Below are 22335 nucleotides of genomic sequence, written 5' to 3' on the forward strand. Positions count from 1 at the left end.
CTTCATATTCTCTATTTCTATATATCGTTAATTTTTCTTTTACTAATTTTGCCAATGATTCTATTAATGTTTTATTAAATCGTTCTACCAATCCATTTGTTTTAGGGTGATAAGGAGTTGAGAATTTATGTTGAACATTGAATTTTTCTGTAAGATTTTTAGTTAATTGATTATTAAATTTTGATCCATTATCTGTAAGTATTTTCTTTGAGCATCCATGTCGACAAATTATTTCTTCATAAATAAATTTTGATATTTCTTTTGCATTCGCTTCCTTTATTGCTTTTGCTTCTGGCCATTTCGTAAAGAAATCTATTGCTACTACTATATATTTATTTCCTTCTTCTGTTCTTGGTAGTGGTCCTATTACATCTATTCCAATCATATGAAAAGGTTCTTTTACTTCTATTGGGTGTAATTCATGTAATCCTTGTGGATTATTTCTTCTTTGACAATTATCACAACTTTTTACATATTTTTCTACATCTCGTTTCATATTCTTCCACCAATATTTTTCTTTTACTTTTTCATATGTAGCTTGAATCCCAAAATGTGCTGATAATTCATGATCATGCATCATATACATTATTTCTTCTAATTCAAATCTTCTTATTACTCTAAACTTATTTTCATCTTTAATTTTATATAAAACTCCATTTTCTTGTATATATTTTTCTTCTTTTTCTATATTCTTTAAAATTTTATCATATTCTTTTTCATCCATTTGTTAATAAATTTTCTATTTCGTTTTCAAATGGTAAAATAAATTTTATTTCTTTATCTTCAAATAATATGCAATGATAATTTATATTTGTATGAATTATAAATACATATATTTCTAATCCTATTCTCTCAACCATTTTTAAATTTTTTTTTTATCTCGTTATTCATTACTATTTATTATTTTTAACTTTTATCTTTCTCATATTAACCTTAACATCGCATCAGCATTCTTATTTTCTTTTCCTGGTCTATGTATTATTTCAAAATCATATTGTTGTAATTCCATCATCCATCTTCCTCTTCTTCCTTTTGGAACTTTTGATGTACTTATAAATCCTTTTAATGCTGCATGATCTGTTATTACTTTAAATTTTCTTCCAAATAAATATTTATGAAAATACTTTATTCCCCAAAATACTGCTAAACATTCTAATTCTGTTATCGGATATCTTTTTTCTGCATTTACTAAACTTCTACTTGCATAACTAATAACTATTTCTCTATTATTTTCATCTAATTGTTCTAATATAGCTCCTAATCCTTCTCCTGATGCATCCGTTATTAATATAAATTCTTTTTCAAAATTTGGATGTTGTAATATCGGATAATTTATTAATTTTTCTTTTAATTCTTCTAATGCTTCTTGTTGTTTATCTGTTCACACAAAAGGAACATTCTTTCTCATTAATTCCATTATTGGTTTTACTATTTTTGAATATCCTTTCACAAATTTTCTATAATATGAACATAATCCATTTATTTCTCTTATTTGTTTGATATTCTTTGGTGGTTTTAAATTTTTAATCTTTTCTATTTTCTTATCATCTGGTTTTAATCCATCTGTTCCTACTATATGTCCCAAATACTCTACATTCTTTTTCGCCCATTCACATTTCTTTAACTTTAACATCATATTCGCTTTTCTTAATTCTTCTAATACTATTTTTATATGTTGTAAATGTTCATTCCAATTTTTCGAATATATTATAATATCATCTATATATACGTTCATAAATTTATCTAAGTATTCTTTAAATATTTTATTCATTGTTCTTTGAAATATTGCCGGTGCATTTTTTAATCCAAACGGCATAACATTAAATTCATATAATCCTTGACTACAAATAAATGCTGTCTTTTCTTTATCTTCTTCTTTCATCTCTATTTGCCAATATCCACTTGCTAAATCAATTGTTGTAAACCATTTTGCTACTCTAAATTTTTCTAATAAATCATCTATTCTTGGCAAAGGATATGCGTCTGTTATCGTTATTTGATTTATTTTTCTAAAATCTATACAAAATCTTTTATCTCCTGTCTTCTTATTTACTATTACTACTGGTGACGACCATGGACTACATGATTCTTGTATTATTTCTTCTTTTAACATTTTGTCTATTTCCCTTTTTATTATTTCTCTATTTTCTGTACTTTCTCTATATGCTTTTTGATTTATTGGCATTTCATCTTTTAATCTTATATTGCATTTTACTATATTTGTTTTACTTATTTTCTTATCTCCATATATACAAATATCTTCATATTCTTTAACTAAATCTTTTAATTCTTTTTCTTGTAATTTCTCTAAATCTTTATATTTTATTTCGTCTGTCCAGCCTTTGTGCATCTTTAATGTCTCTCCATCATTATGGCCAAGACCTAATAGTTTTCCTCTATAATATGTCCTTTTTCTTCATTATTTATTAAATATATTTCTCGTTCACTTGTTTCTTCATATTCATTTTCACTATCTTCATCTTCACTATCATCACTATCATTATCATCATTAATATTTTCATCATTATTTTCATATTCTATTGGTATTTCAATATCTTTTCCATCTTCTCTTAATATTAATGTCTTTTCATTATAATTTATTATTCCTTCTTTTTCTCTTAATACATCATTTCCCAATATTAATTCTTTTTCCACTGATTCAATTACGTCCATAATTATTTTCATTTCTGTATTTTCATTTATTTCTATTGTTATTTCTATTTTTCCTTTTGATGCAACTCTTGTTCCATTAGCCATTATAAATCTAATATCACTCTTTTCTATTATTGGAATATTTAATTCTTTTCTTAATTTATCTGATATTAAACTGACTGATGCTCCTGAATCTATTATTATTGATACTAATTTTCCTTTTATTATAACTTTACTTCTCATTGCTCTAGTTTCACTTTTATTATCTGCACTTTTTATTTGTTAGTCCGAGTGTAGTCATGCATTATTATCTTCATCATAATTTCTAGCTATTCTTTTAAATTTTGGATTTTTATTATAAATTTGTCCATATGTTATGTTCGCTTTTTCATTATACATATCCATTACATATTTTTCTGGTGGTACATTAACTCGTACTCTAATATTTTTATTTCCTCTTTTTATTCCTGGATTTGGACATTCTTTTATAAAATATTTATCTCTATCTTCTTTATTAGAAAATCCTCTTTTTCTTTCACCATCAATATCCATTTTCATATCATATTCTCTTTTTGGTGGTATTGGGACATCTTCAATTTCCATTTCATCATAATCATTATCTAAATCTCTTCCATATTTTCTACCACTTCTTAAAGTTGGAAATGTTTCTTTTTCATAATTATATATTTCGTAATTATTATAATTTCTATTATTATCGTAATATCTTTCGTGATCCATTAAATTTATATTTCTATTATCATTTCTTCTTTCATTATTATTCCTATTAAAATTATTTTGCATTCTATAATTATTTCTTTGTCTTAATTGTGGACATTCTGGTCTTATATGACCTACTTCATTGCATTCATAGCATCTCATAATTCTTGCATTTCTTGTATTTGTATTTTTATTTATATTTCTTCTTTGTTGATTTTTTATTTCATTTAACATTTCTCCCATAGCTATTTTTTCTGCTCTAAATTGTTCTAACGCTTTACTTAATTCATCAATATCTTTTTCATTAACTGGCTTTTGCATTTTTTTATATATTTCATTTTCTTCTTTTTTATTCGTTTCTTCTTTTAAAATTTCTTCTATATTCTTTTCTTGTCTTATTTGTTCTATATTTACGCCCGTTGTTTTCATTATCAATTCATTCTTAGCTTCTTCTTCTCTTCTTGCTATGTTAATTGCATCATTTAAATTTGTTGGACTACTTCTCCTAACTTGGTACCCCAATGTAGGTTCTAACCCTTGGATATAATAATTTACTTGATACATATTGTGTAATGCTTGATCTCTAGTTGCAATTCTTAATATTGACCTAAACTTTCTAGTATACTCTTCAATACTTTCATTTTTTTCTTGTTTAATCCTTGTTAATTCTATCATTTTTCTTCTTTTAATATCTTCTCTAGTGAATCTATCAATTAATTTATTTTTCAAATTTCTATCATCATCATGATTACACCAGTTTACTAAATTAGCTGCTACTCTTTCTTTTTCCTCATTATACCATTGTAATGCGGTTCCTCTTAAACATGTTATTGCTACATTTGCTTTATTTTGACTACATACACCTCCTCCAACATTTCCTTCTGTTCTTCCACTTACTGTAAATGCTACTTCAAATTGTCTAATCTAATCATTAACATCTTCATCTTCTTTTCCACTAAAAGTTGGCATACCTACTATTCCTCCCATTCCTGCAGTTTGAATTCTGTCTATTAAAGTTTGTCCTGCTCCTAATGCATTATCTAATGCATTAGGTGCAAGTCCTATACATTTTCTACTATTCTTCTCATTTGTGCTTCTGTCGCCATGTTTAATAATGTATTTTCTTGAAATAAATCAGATATTTCACTTTCGTTATCAGAATTTTCAATATTTAATGAATTATTCGAATCTGAATTTTGACTTAAACCAAAACCTTCTGTATTTATAACATTTTCATTTTCACTCTCAAATTCATTCTCATTAAAACTTCTAGTATCACTAGTCAAAAACCAATATATCGGGTAGCAGATATGTATCAGATATGTACCCAATATGTGTAGTATTAATGCAGAAAATCGGGCACCTGATATGTGTAAGATATGTGTAAATATATATATCATATACATATCATTTACATATCATATATATATCGGTACCCGATATGTATATGATATATATATTTACACATATCTTACACATATCGGGTGCCCGATTTTTTGCATTAATACTACACATATCGGGTACATATCTGATACATATCTGCTACCCGATATATTGGTTTTTGACCAGTGGACCAGTAACTCTCTCCTGAATTTTTCAAAAACGAAAATTTTGACGAAAAATATTTTTTATTATTTTTAAAAAATAATACAAACTACTAATAAAATTTTATATTTTATATATTCTCAACTCAAAGCCCTCTACTATGTCTGGTAACTATGCCAAGAGAGGCCGTGGAAGTCATAACCCTAACAGTAGGAAAGCTTCCCGTCAAGAACGAAAAAATAATAACAACTCCGATAATTCAAGCTCCGATGGTGAAAACACTATCCAGCAGAAACGTAATCGTACGATTACCGAAAATTCTATGGAAGAAGACTACGTTGCCGATGACCAGACGGCTGACGTTGGAGTAGATGGACCTTCCTCTTCTCCTCAACAAAATATCTCTGGCGAAAATACTTTGGCCTCCTCCCTGAAAAATTCTGCTGCGCCAACTGCGCCCAGTCACGTCGCGTCTTCTGGAAATGTGGACGCGTCCATGCATGCACCTTCAAACAAAGACTTGCAACAACCCCCTAACGCGTCGCCCAATTTGGATACTAATGGTGCTCCTGATGGCGATCAAACCCCAGATCCAGTGGTGACCTTTGCCATAACCAGAGATGATTTTCAGGCTGCGGCTGCGCCGAATGCTGCCCCTGAATCACTCAAGAAATTCCCTACCAATAAAGCCCTTATTGAGGCTGTGAATAACCTTTTCTTAGAAACGTACGAGTCATTCACTGGAAAAGCTCGTATGACAGGTTCTGGTGAGGCTAAACGCCTCGTTATCCACTTCCATACCGCTGAAGCACGCGATCTGTGCGTTGGTTTCTCTCATCCTGAGTTCCCTGACTTGATTTTTCATGCCCATGACCCTCGCCAACTCCGATCCAATGAAGATCTCCGGGCTATCCAAGTTACCGATATCCCTTTCTTTATCAAAAAGGACAACCTCATGGCCTATTTCAAAAAATTTGGTAATATTACCTCTTGCCGCCTCTTCTCCAGGCCTAATGCTAAAGTCCAGCAAGCCTGTATTGTGTACGATCATGCCGATTCAATTGCTCGTTTCACCGACCAATGGGCTGTATACTGTTTCTCCACCTGTCTCAGAATTACTCCATGTTTCTATACTGTGGATCAAAAGGCTGCGCGCCGCCAATACGTTGCCACCCTCACTCAACTTCCCCCCAATGTTAAGGATATCAACTTGGCTCTTCTTACCCGTGACCTTGGCGCTAAGGCTGTCAATGTTCCGCTTTCTTTAAATTCTTACAAACCCAAAAGATGGGCCTACGTCACCTTCAACTCCCAAGAAACCATGGATGCTGCTATGGAACAAACTGTCAGCTTCCAAGGCAAAGTGCTTTTCTGGTCCTCCCCAGATAATACTAACAAACTTTGTCACAGATGTGGCAAATTAGGTTGTGCTCCGAATTTTTGCCCACTTAAACAAACCAGAGGTAGAAGTCGCACTCGCGACCCTGTTGCAAAACTCAAAGAACGATTTAATGTTAATCAACCTCGTCGCTCCAATTCTAATACTGCCAATGCACGTTCTTGCTCTCGATCTCGCTCCAAATCTAAAGATCGATCTGTTTCCAATTCTGGACGAGCCAATAACGTTTCCCACGACCACACTAATAATGCTAATAATCATAACAAACCCCCTCCCAATACTTCTCAACGTGCCTGCCATAATAGTAAAGAACGATCTGTCTCCTTTTCTTCCTCCTCTCGTTCTACAGCACGTCCCTTACCCCGACAAACTCCTAACTCTGCATTATCTCCTGATGATGCTAACAACATTCTAAACCTTTTACGAGAATTACAATGTGAAGTTGCTAACTTTCACAAACGCATCTCCGCTCTTGAACTTGCTGACCAACGGATGACTCGTATTGAATCACACCTTGGCCTTGATCCGCTCCCTATACCCAATGAACCTGAACCGGACCTCATGCAAGAAGATGCCCCTGTAACTCATGTTCCTCTTAATATTCTGTCTTCCGCTAAATCTTCGCTGCCTCCCAAAAGTATTTTAACGCGACCTTCGCCTACATTCACTATTGTTCCTGACACATCACCTCCTTCTTCTCACCTTTCTCCAAATGCTCCTCCTTTTACTCCCATCTCCTCTACACAAGACGAAATTAATGATCTCAAAAATAGTCGTGTCGCTATTGAAAGTAAATTGGACCAACTTACTGGTCATATCAAGCAATTCATTGGCTCCCTTGGTGGTGCTCCCCTGGAACAAGCTGATTCAGCTTCTTCCAATTAATTTCTTTCTTCAAATTTTAACTCCCCGACTGTTTATATCATTGTGTTTTAATGTCAGACAATAATTTTAATTATGATACCTTTGTACGAAACCCTCCCAACCCTGACAATGTTACTGAAATTTTTTCGCATGAATCGTTATTTTCCTCTTCCAGTAACACTTCCCCTATCCCCAATTCATTTAATATTTCTTCCTTTAATGTTAATGGCCTTAAAATGTATGGTCAGACTAAATTAGAAGAAATTTCTACTTTCTTTTCCTTAAAACATATTTCCTTTGGTGGTATCGTGGATACCCATCTTCACCCTAAACAAATGAAGTTTTTATCCAAACGTATTTCTAATTATACTGTGTTCTCTTCTAATTTGGATACTTCTAAACAAATTCTCTCTTCTGGTGGTGTTTCTCTTTTTATAGAAACTTCCCTTGCTTCACATGTTCAAGATTTTAAATCCCATTCTTCACGGTTACTTTCTGTTGATTTATATTTCAAAGGCAATATTAAATTGCGTATATTTGTTATTTATATCCCTCCCCTGCTGAAAGTGTTCTGCGCACTGATACTATTGATTTGCTCATTCAACAACTTACCCTTACTAAACATGCTGGCTTTTACCATGCTGTTTGTGGCGATTTTAATATGCATTTAGACAAATATTACCCTATTTACTTCAATCAACCTCAAGTTGCTTCAAAACATATTCACCGATTATTTTTTCATCTCCTCTCTCACGGATATGAAGACTATACTCCTATTAATCTTTCCGACTCCTTAGGTACCTTTCATCGCAATGACCACATTACTCGAGTTGATTATGTATGGTCCTGCCCTCTTCTCAAAGGATTTGCTCTTACTGCTTGCATTTTTAATGCTCAAGATGTTTGCACATCTGATCATAACCCCGTCATAACATACTATGATATGTCTTTACTTTTTGCCTCTACCAAATTGGCTCGCGCTCGACAACTTAAGCGCCGAACCCGTCGCGTCTTCAAATTTGATTCTGTAACTGAAATTCAATGGACGGAATTTGCTGATAAAGCTGATGCTTTATGTGACGTCTCACCTTCAACCTTTTCCTCCTGGCATATCAATCAAATGTGCGAATATCTCCAATCACGAATTCTTAAAGCTGCCAACGCTACACTACCTTCTTTCACTGTTGGCAATAATTATACTCCTAAGGTTCCTAAAGATCTGGAAATTTTAACCCAACATTATCGGTTTTTAAATCGCCTTATGCATTCAATACGTTTATTGCGCAAATATCCTTTAACTTATTCTGCCGCTCATGAACATAAGTGGTCTATTCATTTAATCAGACTTCAAAACATTTTGCAATTATATAAGAAAGTATTTACTTTCGTTCCTACTTTGCCCTCTTCTCTCTCATCATGTCGACAAGATGATTTCAAGTCACTTCTTGATGATTTATCCAATATTTCAAAATCCTTACGGGGATTTCATTTACTTCAAGAAAAAGAATTCCAAGATTCCTCCATTCGTGCTCATTTGGACGATAGGAACAATAATTTTGAAACTGACCTTTCCTCTTTCATTGATTCAGCGCTTTCTCGCACCCGCCGCCGTATCACTTTGGATCGTGTCTTTGTTGATCATCCCACTCACCCTCAGTTATTAACTGCTCCCAAGGATATAGACGATGCTGTTGTTAACCATTTCCAAAACTTTGTACCTATAAAATCCACTCTTCCTGTATCTGTAGATACATTACCTGATAGATGGTCTTCTGTTTACCAAATTATGGATGATGTGCCCTCCTCCATCTATGATTCTTTAATGAATCCCCCTACCCTTGACGAATGGTTAACCACCGTTTCTTCTACTCCTAACGGTAAAGCCTCAGGTCCTTCCATGATCACTTATGAAATGCTCAAACACCTTGGATCTCGTTCCTCGGCTCTACTCCTTATTTTAATTCAAGCTTGCCTTTCCAAAGCTGATATTCCTGACTTATGGCGACAGGCAATGGTTTTTCTGATTCCCAAACCTCACGAATGGAAATGTCAATTGAAAAATACTCGTCCTATTACTTTACTTGAAGTGATTAGAAAATCTCTCGTCAAACTCTTTTATAATCGCCTTTCTACTATTATGGCTACACATGATGTTCTTAAAGGTGGTAACTTCGCTGGTCTTCCTGGTGGTTCTAGCCGCGACCCTATTATTACTCTAGAATCTATTATCCATGATGCTGATGTCAACAAAAACCCACTTTGGATTCTCTCTCAAGACATTTCTAAAGCTTTTGACTCGGTTGATTTGACAATGCTACGTTTCGCTTTAGAACGAATACGTCTTCCAGCTTCTGCTATTAAGTTTATTCTTTCCCTTTTCACAAAACGCATTAATAGCGTTTTCACTGCTCATGGATCCATGCCTGCTTATAGGGTTCGCATTGGTATTGACCAAGGCGAAGTTATTTCTCCTCTCTTATGGGTTATTTATATTGATCCCTTACTTACTGTCTTGAAGCATGAAATGATGGACCCTTATGTTCTTTCTACACCATCCTTAATTGATTCTCCCAATCCTTCTTCCGATTTGAAGATTAATAATTTAGTATTTATGGATGACTCTACTTTTGTTTCCTCGTCGAAGACTGGCATGGAATTTATGTTATCCATTACAGAAGAATTCTATCAAATTAATAACACTTCTGCCAATCATAACAAATATGTGTTAATTACTAATTCGTTGCCTTTGACTTCGAATTCCACTTTATCTCCTATTACTTTTAATTTAGATTTATCCTCATTAAATAGTGTTCCTTCCATTACCATTACCCCAATTTCTATGACAACTTCTTTTCGTTTTTTAGGTGTTTGGTTTAACATTAAAAGCTCCCGGAATTTTGTCAAGAAACAACTCAAACGTGAATGCTGCTCCTTCGCTGCAACCATCCGCCCTGCAAAGCTCTCATCCAAACAAGTTGTTTATTTACATAATGCTGTCCTTATACCAAAACTTGAATACCGGATGCAAGTTACTCACTTGTCTGAATCTGACTGCCACCTAATAACGAGAAGTATACGATCTGTTGTAAAGCACAAAGCAAATTTTTCTCGCTCTTTACCAAATCCCATTTTATTTTTATCTCAAGCCTTGGGCTTGATAAATTTATTTGCTCATCAACGACAATGTCATATTACTAATTTATTTTTAATGGCTAATTCTTCCTTTTCTTTTATTCAATCCCTTTTTATTTATAGATTGAGTTTGATTCAATATAATTTTTTAATTCCTATTTCTCCCCTTTTAATTAAGGATTGGTCTATATGGTCTTCTCTTTTTTCTTTTAAGAAAGATTATATCGCATGCACTATTGCTCTCTTATCCTCTACTCCTTTTCGTTTGCTTCATACTCAACTTTCGAAGCTTCCGAACCTGACTTTGATGGATGGACGTGTTCCCTTATTTGAATGCATGACACCTAAAGCGTTTAAAGCCTATTTCCCTATTTTGCGAAAACGGCATTTGTTTTATCTATCTCAGCTTGTTACTCCCCAAGGGACTCATTTAATTTCTTGGAAAGCCTACTATGACAATTTGGTTGGACGACGTGGCCCTGGCTGTATCCCTTATTGGTATAAAGATATCCAGCAAGCTACTACCATTCCTGACACCAACAATCGTTTGCTGACCCAGTTCATTACTACGCTCACGATTGACTCTTCATTTTATGAATTGACTCCTTGCCTGTCTTCTCCTACCACTACGAAAAATTGGATTGTCACGTTAGACGACTACGGTTCTCCCATTTTTGGCAAACAACTTTTAGTTCAAGCAAGTCGTGGTACTTGTTCTATTGTTCACTGGGTCTCTTCTGATTGTGAATCTTCGCCTGGTGATTTCATTAGACTCTCTCCTTGCCCTGGTTGTGCTGCTCATACTCCTTTGCCTCCTTCCAAAAAACGGAATGCTGATTTAACCCTTTGTACGCCTACGGTTTCTCTACAACATTCGCTTATTCTGCCCACCATCAATGAGCGCATTAGACGTAATACTTCTGTAGTATCCTCTCCTTTTACATGGGCTGATATCGAAGATGGTGTCCGTCTTTATTACAGTCGATTGGATTTTGACTTTGACTCTCCTCTTGATGATATTGTTGAAGTTTCCGCTCCTCTTATCACTATTGAATCCTCAGCTGCTGCTGTTTTTGCAAATTCGCCGTTGGTTGTGTCTTCAGACTCACGTTATTTTTTTTTCACTGATGGGTCTCTTATTAATCTAGGCACTCCTAATGTTTCTATGGGCTGGTCTTGGATGCAAATCGTACCTGATGCTGGTTTTCCTAATTCCATTGCTACTTATGCACATGGCATCATTCGAGATAATCCTTCTTCTTCTCGTGCTGAAGCTGCCGCTATTTACGCAGTTTTAACCATTTCTCCTCGTGACTCAGAAGTTACTATTTATACTGACTCGCAAACTGCCATTGATGGCCTTCGAAGTTGCTCTTCCTATGTCTACTCAAATAGCCGTCTTTACTACAAAACAACAAATTTTGAGCTTTGGGCCATTATTGAACGAACTATCCTTACCAAGAATTTGACAGTTCTTCCTGTTAAAGTTAAAGCTCATTCTGGCAATTATTTGAACGATTTTGCTGACTCCCTGGCCAATACTGCTCATACCGCATCATCCAGTATTTTGATTTCTGGAATGGACCTTGCCTCTGCCCATGATTTCGTCTTGACTTACGACAATGACGCCGTTTGTGAATCTAATCCACGACACCTTCTTAAACAGTATTATCAAACGCAGTTAATGCGTGATTTGTTAAATTTAACACGATTTCACTTTATTTCTTTATTATTATCTAATATAGAATATATTGTCGACTGGGAACTTACTTGGTTTACCTTGAATTTCAAGCCTTCTCATGATGCATCTTTTACTCTTGAGCATGCTTCAAGACACTTAACCTTTAAATTCAAACTTTTCTTGGACGACTTACCCACATTGGAAAAGCTTAAGCGGACTCGACCAGACTTATACATGGACGAATTAACTTGCCGTTCTTGTATCGATCGCATGGAAGACCTGATGCACCTTTTTATGTGCAAAAAACGTCGTCTACCTATGCAACAAATTCTCCAATCTTATCAAAATCATTTGATTTCTAAAATTCAAGAAGCTGGAAAATTGGCTGATATTGATCCTACTCCCTTTATTGCTAAACTCACTTCTCTTTCATGCTAGTCCTTTTCTTCTACAAATTGGTCCTCTTACGCACTAGTCGAAATAGGAATATTCGACCTCTAAAAAATTCAGCCTAAATTCGGCCAATTTTAAAAAAAATCGACCTAAATTAGTAATGATATACAATTCAATCTATATTCGACTCTGATTCGATCCTGCAGAATGATGGTCGAAATGCGTATAATAAAATTAAACTATATTCAACCTAACAGAATAATGGTCGAACTATAACTTTTTTTTTACAAAAAATATAAAAAATAATGGCCGAATTGCATGCTTTTTTTATTCACTTTTCTAGATAAAATAGTGGTTATACTATATTAATAATACTAAATATAATAAAAAAATAATTTGTTAAAAAATGTTTTGAAATTCGAATTGGTGTAAATACCAGTTCGAATGTTATATTAAATCAACGCAAATGGAACTTTCTATTTATAGGAATAACGGCTAAATATTCCCTGGCATTAGATCGATCCGATTTTTTGTATTTTACAGGTATAAACCAACCTAAAATGTTGTGTATCGGGATTATATTGTCTCTACTGCTTGGGTAGAAATTATCTTCCCATAATTCGACGTTGCAAGTTTCGACATCATCGTCAATACTGAAATGGAATCGAGATGTCAAATTTGCCGGTTTGTACCATTTGATGTAAGCCAATTTGTGTGTCAAATTACGGGAAGATAAATGAACGCTATGTTCGAAAAAAAATTGGATTTGACCTGGGTAAGTATCAACGCTATTCCCATCACGATTAATAAATTTAGCTAAGACGAATGAGCTCTTAATATGTCGGGTTGCAGCAGCAGATCCAAAAGTTTCTGCACAGATTTGACATCTTCCATATCGATTCGCTCTGTTGATAATGATCGTTGAATTGGGTAAATTTTCCGTGAACGGTTTTCTGAATATAGAATCTACATATGTATCCTCGTAATATTCGATAAGTAAATCGTAGATTTGTTCCTCAAGATGAATATCTTTGGATTGCGGTGCTAAAAATTTACCCGGAAATTCCTCGCAACCAGTAATTGGTGACTCCGATATATTTCTGGAATTCATCAAAAATCGATACATTTCATCTGTTGGAAATTCGGAAAGAGAACCGACAGAAGGTCGTTTATCGAGTAATTCGAGTCCTATTACTTCTGAACTTGAACTATTAATAATATCATTTATTTGCGCTTCGGTCATCAATCGACGCATTAGTTCAGGTTCGATTTGGCGGTGGCTATTAGGCAAAGATCCTAATAAATAATTTATTATTAATCTTTGCTAAATGAAATAATATAATTCGAAAAATCGACACAATTAAATTTGAATTACCTAATAAGCCATTCATTCGTTCAAAGCTAAAGCACCAGAACGAATACAGAGGTCCGTAATCGTAAGAGCACTCGCATAGATGTAATGATAGGTGGAGGTTTGGCGTTATTTTTTCTTCGCCATAGCATTCTTCGATCAATTTAATTATCTTTATCAAAAGTTCATGGGCTTCTTTCATATCGTTAATCTCCACAATTCGTCTAACCAAAATCGTACAAACTCTTACGAAATACGTAAGAATTTTGCGATCTTTACCCGGAAGATGATTCCATAAAGCAACAGTGGCATATATTAGGAAAAAGTTGCGCCATTGGTCAGCGGTAAAGTTAGAAAACCCTTCACCACAATGGATTTTACCAGGAATTCGTCCCAAATCTGATGGTACTTTAAATTCGTCCATTTTCTTTTGAATTGATTGAAGATCTTTTTCTGTTAATACACCTTCGTCAATCCATATTCGTTTTGTTATCCATTTAGCGATTCCTAGAAAAAGGCAATGCATCGGATCTACAACAACAAAACGAATCGGATCAAAATACGGCAGTCTTAATATTTCAGACCACCTTACGCCATTCTCCTTGACGAATCTCTCTCTTTCTGCGTTAGATTTGCATCGTCGCCATTCTAAAGCCTTTTGACGATGCTCGACTGGATCTTTCATGATAAACCAGTTGCTCATATCCGCCATACCACCAAAATTGCGATTATTGGCCCTTTTTTCGCATCGATGGCATGATGCAAGGGCAGAGATGTGCCCGCATAATTTTCGAGCTCCAGGAATATCGCACGAAGCAATTATTAATGCAGCTCGAATATCTTTGCCATTTGGACATTCATAAGTGCGATTAAGAATCACGCCTTCCCAAAGTGATTCTAATTCCGTGATTATTGGTGAAAGGTAATGATTTACTCTATGTAATTTAACCTCATTGGGCCCCGGTAATATGCCGAGTATAAGCATATTTTCAGGCTTAAATCGAACATCCCGAGGTAGATTACATATTATTGCGTATATTACACCTGTACTGTAAATCGTTCCTTCGTACGGCTGGAACCAATCCAAATTTATCATTAATCCTAGATGAGTATCAGCCTTGTCCGGTCGGAAAAAGTTATTTGACCCTTGTTCGTTTGATTCCTTAAGATTTTGCCAAATTTGCCCGTCGTATATGTCTGATAAAACATTATCAATTACTGAACGACGAGTCCAATGCCGCAATAATTCTTCAAATCCTGGTCGCTTGAACATACTAGAAAGCTGCTGTTGTATACTCGAGACCGGATAAATTAATTCAGGAACAATTGATATACTATTATTTAAAGAAATTTTCTTTCCTAAAGGAGTTTGACATTGCTTTAATCTCTTTGTGGCCGAATTTGGAAATTCGACATGGCTGCATTTCATAATAGTATTATCATCATTTGATATTATATCCTCTTTTTTGTATAATTTGTGGCATTTTTGGCAAGCTGCAAATTGCGTAAATCGATCGATAAGTCCTAACGCTTTTCTTAACATATATAATGAATTTGGAAATGATTCGGGATTGATATTTTTACACACTTTCAATATTATTTTAATAAATTGTATTAATTCTTCAATTGCGGTATTTGGTATGTTATGACTCGACCTGAACTTCATAATCCATATCAAAATCCCCTTAATTAGTTCATCTGTTGGTAATTCTGAAATATTCGGTGTGTCTGAAATATCTGGTATGTCGAACATAGGATGAGAATAATTCTCAAAATTACTTGAAAATTCGTTATCATCATTATTAGGAGAATCTTCTTGTGCCGAAGATTCACTAGTGTAGATATCATCCATGTCATATTCAGTTGATTCAGCGACTTGCTCAACTTCAGTAATATGACGAAGTGTGCCTGTTTTTGACCTTTTTTTACGTGGAAGAAATACATATTGTTGTTCCTCATACGTATCATTATCAGAATATGTATCAATAGATATTGTCGTATCTTGTGGTTCTACTAACGGTATTGTCGTATCTTGTGGTTCTACTAACGGTATTGTCGTATCTTGTGGTTCTACTAACGGTATTGTCGTATCTTGTGGTTCTACTAACGGTATTGTCGTATCTTGTGGTTCTACTAACGATATTGTCGTATCTTGTGGTTCTTCTAACGATATTGTCGAATCAATCAGTTCTACTAACTCTTGAGACGTTGGAGCCTTATCGGAATTTAATGGTTCTAAAGAATTCGTTTGCTCGTGTCTCTCCTTTGTGCGCGGATCAATCATTTTCCCATTACAATTGCTGCAATAGCACGGAACCTTCGATCTTGGTTTTCTGGTCGTAAATTCGGCATAAGTTCGTTCAGAGGTTGAAGAACTCGGATTATTATATTCGTCCAAGATATTAGCAGCAATGCGTTTTCTTCTCCCTTTATTCATTTTTTGATAAAAGTCAGATATGATAAAGTTGTAATATGTTTCTACGTTGAATAAAATTGTAATTATTAATATCAAATTTTTAGTGATGTCGAATTTTTAGTAATATTGTGATTTTTTATATTCCGTTTTAAAGTGATATTGATGGTATAATTAAAAAAACCATACGAAAATTGGACGAAATAGACAAAAAATTGAACGAAAATTGAATAAGTATAGGAATTTAAAAATAAAACATACGTATCACCATACTATTTAATTTGATTTAACAGTTTCATTAATTGAAAGTCTAATTTGATGCGAAAGTTTAAGTCTGATTGATGAAAAAGTTTAAGTCTGATTTGATCTGTTTAATTAATTGAAAGTCTAATTTGATGCGAAAGTTTAAGTGTAATTGATCGTTGATTGTTGAGAGTCTAATTTGATAGTAAAAAATAGATATAAAAGGTGGACCAATTTCCTCGTCCGTACAAAAAATCTCTTTCTTTTTTTTTTGAAAAAAAAAACCAATAATGACTCGTAAGAAACCATCGAAACCAAATACTCCTCCACCAAATATTGCTGAGTCGTCAACACCAGCACCACAAAATATTGCCACTTCGTCAACACCAACACCTCCAAATATTGCCACTTCAACACCGGCATCACGATCGTCAGCATCAGCATCACGAAATATTGCCACTTCGTCAACATCAACACCACAAAATATTGCTTCTTCAACAGCAACAGCTCCAAATATTGCCACTTCAACACCGGCATCACGATCGTCAGCATCAGCATCACGAAATATTGCTTCTTCAACACCGGCATCACGATCGTCAACATCAGCATCACGAAATATTACCACTTCGTCAACACTAACACCACAAAATATTGCTTCTTCAACAGCAACACCTCCAAATATTGCCACTTCGTCAACACCAACACCTCCAAATATTGCCACTTCAACACCGGCATCACGATCGTCAGCATCAGCATCACGAAATATTGCTTCTTCAACACGTAATATTACCACTTCGTCAACACTATCAACACGTAATATTACCACTTCGTCAACACTAACACCACAAAATACTAATACTACAGTTTCTTCATCTCCCTTTAAACTCGTTATTCCGCCAGATATTTCAGCCTCAATAGGTCGAACTCAATCTCAATCTCAACGAAATTTAACGGCTTCGGATATTATTAAAAAATATCCTAATATTAATGTACCAAAAAGTTATCGTTCACATCACGAAGAAGGAGCACCAAGAAGTGATCGACCAAGTAATGAAGAAGCGGGTAAATCGAATTTGTTATTTTTATATTTTGATATTTATTATATTACATCTGTTTGTTACATATCCTTATAATTTAAAATAGGTAATTTTGAGTTAGGAAATTTAAAAAAAGAAACCCTTCGATTACAGAACGAATTAAAACAAGAAAAGTCCAAAGTAGCCGGAATGAAACGAAAAATAGATAATTTAGAAGACCATGTTCGTAGGATTGAGGAGGAGAACTCCATGTTACGGGATTTTAATGAAATTTTTAGTAACGAATCGAATGAATTATGTGAAGAAAATAAAGCTCTCCGAGAAGAACTTCAACAATCCAAACAACTTCACATACCTCGAAAGATTATTAATCCTCCGCAGCAATATTCACCAAAACGTCCCAATAAAAGATTAAAATCGAGAGAGGAATCTCCTGATGAAGTTGCCGCTACAGATGCAAGAGTAAGAATTTTACAAGACTATTTGCAGCCGAATTGTGTTAATGTATATATACAGCTTTTATTATTTTATTATTTCCTCTTATTGTTTAGGCTGAAATGAAGAACCTCTTGAAAGGTCAAATACCCGAAGAATATCGGTTGGATTATGGTAAGACTTTCAGTGAACAGACAGCAAAGATATACGAAAAATTGATACCTGAATTAAAGAAGTTGATGAGTGGACATTATAATCCGTCGGTAACCCAATTGTCAGACTGGTTACGATCGATGCACAAGCATAAAAGAGATAGACAACGGAAACGACAATCAGGCCAATTAGACAAAGTAGATCGAAGAATGCACGTAAATGCGCGATTGTCCGAAGTGAGGAGTATTTTATTTTAATACACTTCTTTTTTTTTAGTCATTTGAAATTAATCTTTATATATTCGACAGAAAAAAAATAGACGAGTAAAGGCCGCAATAAAATTATACGAAAGAAATGATGCCAACATACAGGAATTCGATAAAGATGAATTATTACCAATGCTCCTACAGAATGATTGTCATTCGATTGAGCAATCGGATTCCGAAGACGAATCAAGACAGAAATTGCCTAATAACAAGCGGTTCCTGCATGTATACGATCGGGAATGGCGTTCGAACAAGGTATTAAAGTGATTATTGCTATTAACCTATTTTAATATTTATTCGATATATAAAGTTTATCTTTGTTTTAAATAGTTAAAACACCTATTACGAAACGTATTGGACCCCTGAAGCAGAATATATTCAACACGCAAAAAAGCAAAGAGAGAGAATTTATGATGATGACATGTATTTTACGTCTAGTGAACCTCTCAAGAATGCGCCCGAATGGGCGCTCGATAAAGCGAAAATGTACGAAACTGATGAAACCAACGAAACAAACGACGTTAGCGAATATGACGCGGCTGATGATGTGATTGATGATTTGATTCAATCTTACGAAGATTGTGAGCCAATGGAGCCGAATTTAACGGAGCCATATTCGGATTTCTTGTTAAATTCAGCGGAAATGAATTCGATTAGACCCGAAGATTTGGATGAGATTGGTGAAAGTTCGACGACAGTAAGTTGAATTGTTTTTAATATTTTTACATCGCAAATATCGCTAATTAATTTTGTTTATATCATATTAGCAACAAAGAGCCGAAAGGAGTCGAAAAGGCAAAGAAAAAGCCACAAAAGAAGCAAAAGAAGACGAGGAAATTTATGAAATCTTTGAAGCCGACGAATATTATTAGTATATTTTATATTTCTTTTTTTTGGTTGGTTTATTGGGTTTATTTTTTATTATATGGTATTATTAGTATATTTTATATTTCTTTTTTTGGCTTAATATGGTTGGTTTATTGGGGTTTATATATTATTATGTACATGGGTTGATTTATATAATTACTATACGTCAATATATATAAAATATAAAATAAACGGGTTTTATTTGCTTATACTATGCTTTATTATTCGTCCTTGAAAACTCTATTTATCAATAATATTCGGGTTACATATAGTAGTCGAATATGGTTTTTTTTAGGGTCGAACAAATATGTAATAACGTCCTAATATAGTCTAATTTTAGCCGAATATCCTTTCCGAATTTGAGTCTAATTTTAGCCGAATATCCTTTCCGAATTTGAGACGATTGGCACCCTAAATGCGCCCGAAAATTCGACCTTAATTTGACACAGGTTAGATCGTCATTCGACCTATATTCGACCTGGTCAAATTTAGGTCGAATTGTCCTATTTCGACCAGTGACGCCCTTGTCCGTGGTTGTTTACCTACACTTTTTATTGACATCTTTGTCGATTTGTCTATTCCAAGAATCTCTGCGATTAAGGTTATCGCTGCTATTCATAATAATTTTGTCCAAAAATTCAGAAAACGAATTTGGAATCCGCGTTCTTATGAGAAAAGTAGATGGGAAAACGCGATGAATATTACTTATAAGTTGAAAACTACTCCGAAGCCTTCTAATTTGCCATTGTCAACGTACATACCTTACTCATCTTTACCACCTCTGACCCTACACGATTCACGTGACTCCGGAACCGATTGGTTGAAGAACTCGATGAAATATGGTTTGCCTTGGTTTAATCACTTTTCGGGTTTTATGGGTCGTCTAACGGTGCTACTTAATAACAGCTTTTGCAGGATGGAGTGTCGATTTCTATAGTGGGCGCGCTATTCGTTATTTTGTTAGCATAGTTGCTTCTACTTTGGTTGGAATATATCAAGGGGGAAGATCTGGGGAAATTTAGTGTAATGCGATTTTTCTTTTTTTTAGATTAATTTTTTTTACTTTATTTTTTCTTAGGAGACTATATAGCTTTGTTTTTAGTTAGTTTTATTTTTATATTTTCTTTTTAATTTTTTGTAAATTGTAAAGTTCGAATAAATTTAATAAAGATAAAGGCTACTATGCCACGTTTGCCTGGTTTTTGACCAGTTAAGTTCGAATAATTTTAATAAAGATAAAGGCTACTATGCCACGTTTGCCTGGTTTTTGACCAGTGTATTTTCTTCCCAAATCTCATGTTCTTCTGGATCTAATATTTCTCCAATCTTTTCTGAATCATCTGTATCATCATTTTCTTCTTCAACTTCTTCTTCACTTTCTTCAATTTCAAATTTCTTTAAATATTCATCTAATATTTTCCTTATTTCTTTTTCTGATTCATTTTTATATTCTTGAAATTTTCTTATAAAGTCTGCACTTAATATATCAACATCTCTATATTCCATACTTATTAATCTTAATAATTCTCCATCGGAAACTTCAATTTCTAAAACTTTGATTAAATTTTTTAACCGTTCTAATCTTTTCTCTATTTCTGTTTCATCATCTAATTTATTCTCATCTTCTAAATTTTCTGGTCCTTTTTCATAACAACTTTTACATATCTTTTCTATAAATTCTTTATTATATTCTACTGCTTCTATTGCTTCTTTCTTCAATATTATTTTATTACACGTTGGACATTCTATTGTATACATATAATGCCATATTCTTACATCAGGAGATTATATGAGGCGAATATTAGCGTAAAGTTGTCAAATATGTATAATCTCTGGAAATTTACACCCCGTAAAAATCTATAAATATACGGTTTTGCATAAATTACACTTGAAACATAGTTATTTAATAAGGCATATCTTAAAAAAGTGCTATAAATTATTCATGAATAGGTAGTTTCGAAGTTTTGCATCCCAAAATAATTTCTTAAATATTCGATTTTAAGTAATCTACACATAAAAATAATTTGAAAAATACTTTATTGATTTTGTATCTTAAAAAGTTTCGTAAATTCTACGCAAGTAGGTAGTTTCAGTAATTTACGCTTTAGAAATTTGCATAAATACATGATTTTGTATAAGCTACACATGAAAATGTAGCTTAAAATATTTTGAATAAGTTTGTATCTAAAAAAGTTGTGTAAAATTTACATAAATAGTTAGCTTCAGTATTATACACTTTAAAAATTTGCGTAAATATGTAATTTAAATAAACTGCATGTCAAAATACAGTTTAAAAATATTTTAAAAACTTTGTATCTGAAGAAAGTTGTGTAAAAATTTGCACAAATAGGTAATTTGGTAATACACTTTAAAAATTTGCACAAATACACGATACTAAAATCATATAAATAAATACAAAGGTTTAAGTATGTCTTTATTCTAAGATAAATATAAAATATAATGTTAATATTTAAAAAAAAGAATAAATAGTGTAGTGGTTAGGTAACGAGACTTAATATATTAATAATTTATCTTGAGGTATTCAGTTCGACTCTTAGTGTAAGCAAAAAAAAAATAAATAAAAATATAATTAATATCAGTTCGACTCTTAGTGTAAGTAAAAAAAACAACAAAGTTGTAAGAAAATATCAGAAAAATACACGAGGGGTTATAAAAAGGAAAATTTCATTATTTTTACTGTTAAGGTAACTACATTATTTTTTACTACTAAAAAACTACGTCATTTTCAAAAATACACTATTTTATACTATTGAAAATTTCTCTAAAATTTTCACACTCGTATATCGTCGAGAGTGGTGTAGATTTGCGTAGTTTTTCACACGTGTATTATTTTGTAGATCTACGCTTATTTTATCCTCCTGATGTAATTCTTCTTCTATTCCTTTATCATCTAATTCTTCAATAGTTTTGTAAAAACTCATAAATTCTTTAGTTTTTATTATTTCATATTCTACTCCAAAATTTATTATTCGTCTTATTTCTTCAATATCAATTTCATAACCATTCTCTAACCAATAATTTCTGTATATTCTTTCTATATGTTCGTCTCCTTCATTTGAACTTGATTCTCCCACGTCATCTGAACTTTCTAGTTCTCCTATGTCACTTTGTTCTTCAACAAAACCTTTTGTTTCTACAATTTTCTCTATTATCCTATCTGTTAAAT

General features: G+C 33.3%; 2 protein-coding genes across 2 annotated transcripts; one reads left to right on the plus strand and one right to left on the minus strand.

The window, feature by feature from the left end:
• Window positions 1–15314: 15314 nt before the first annotated feature.
• Window positions 15315–16171, minus strand: OCT59_004628 (uncharacterized protein; the record flags this gene model as incomplete). Its single annotated transcript, XM_066148410.1, has 2 exons — window positions 15315–15321; window positions 15390–16171. 2 exons carry the CDS (start codon window positions 16169–16171, stop codon window positions 15315–15317), a joined length of 789 nt encoding a protein of 262 aa, XP_065997011.1.
• A 509-nt stretch (window positions 16172–16680) lies between these two features.
• OCT59_004629 (uncharacterized protein) lies at window positions 16681–19153 on the plus strand (the record flags this gene model as incomplete). The annotated part of the gene is made up of 6 exons (XM_066148411.1): window positions 16681–17452; window positions 17534–17889; window positions 17979–18230; window positions 18324–18536; window positions 18676–18978; window positions 19049–19153. 6 exons carry the CDS (start codon window positions 16681–16683, stop codon window positions 19151–19153), a joined length of 2001 nt encoding a protein of 666 aa, XP_065997012.1.
• Window positions 19154–22335: the final 3182 nt, after the last annotated feature.

Source organism: Rhizophagus irregularis, chromosome 12, assembly GCF_026210795.1.
Source record: "Rhizophagus irregularis chromosome 12, complete sequence".
Classification (NCBI taxonomy): Eukaryota; Fungi; Glomeromycota; class Glomeromycetes; order Glomerales; family Glomeraceae; genus Rhizophagus; species Rhizophagus irregularis.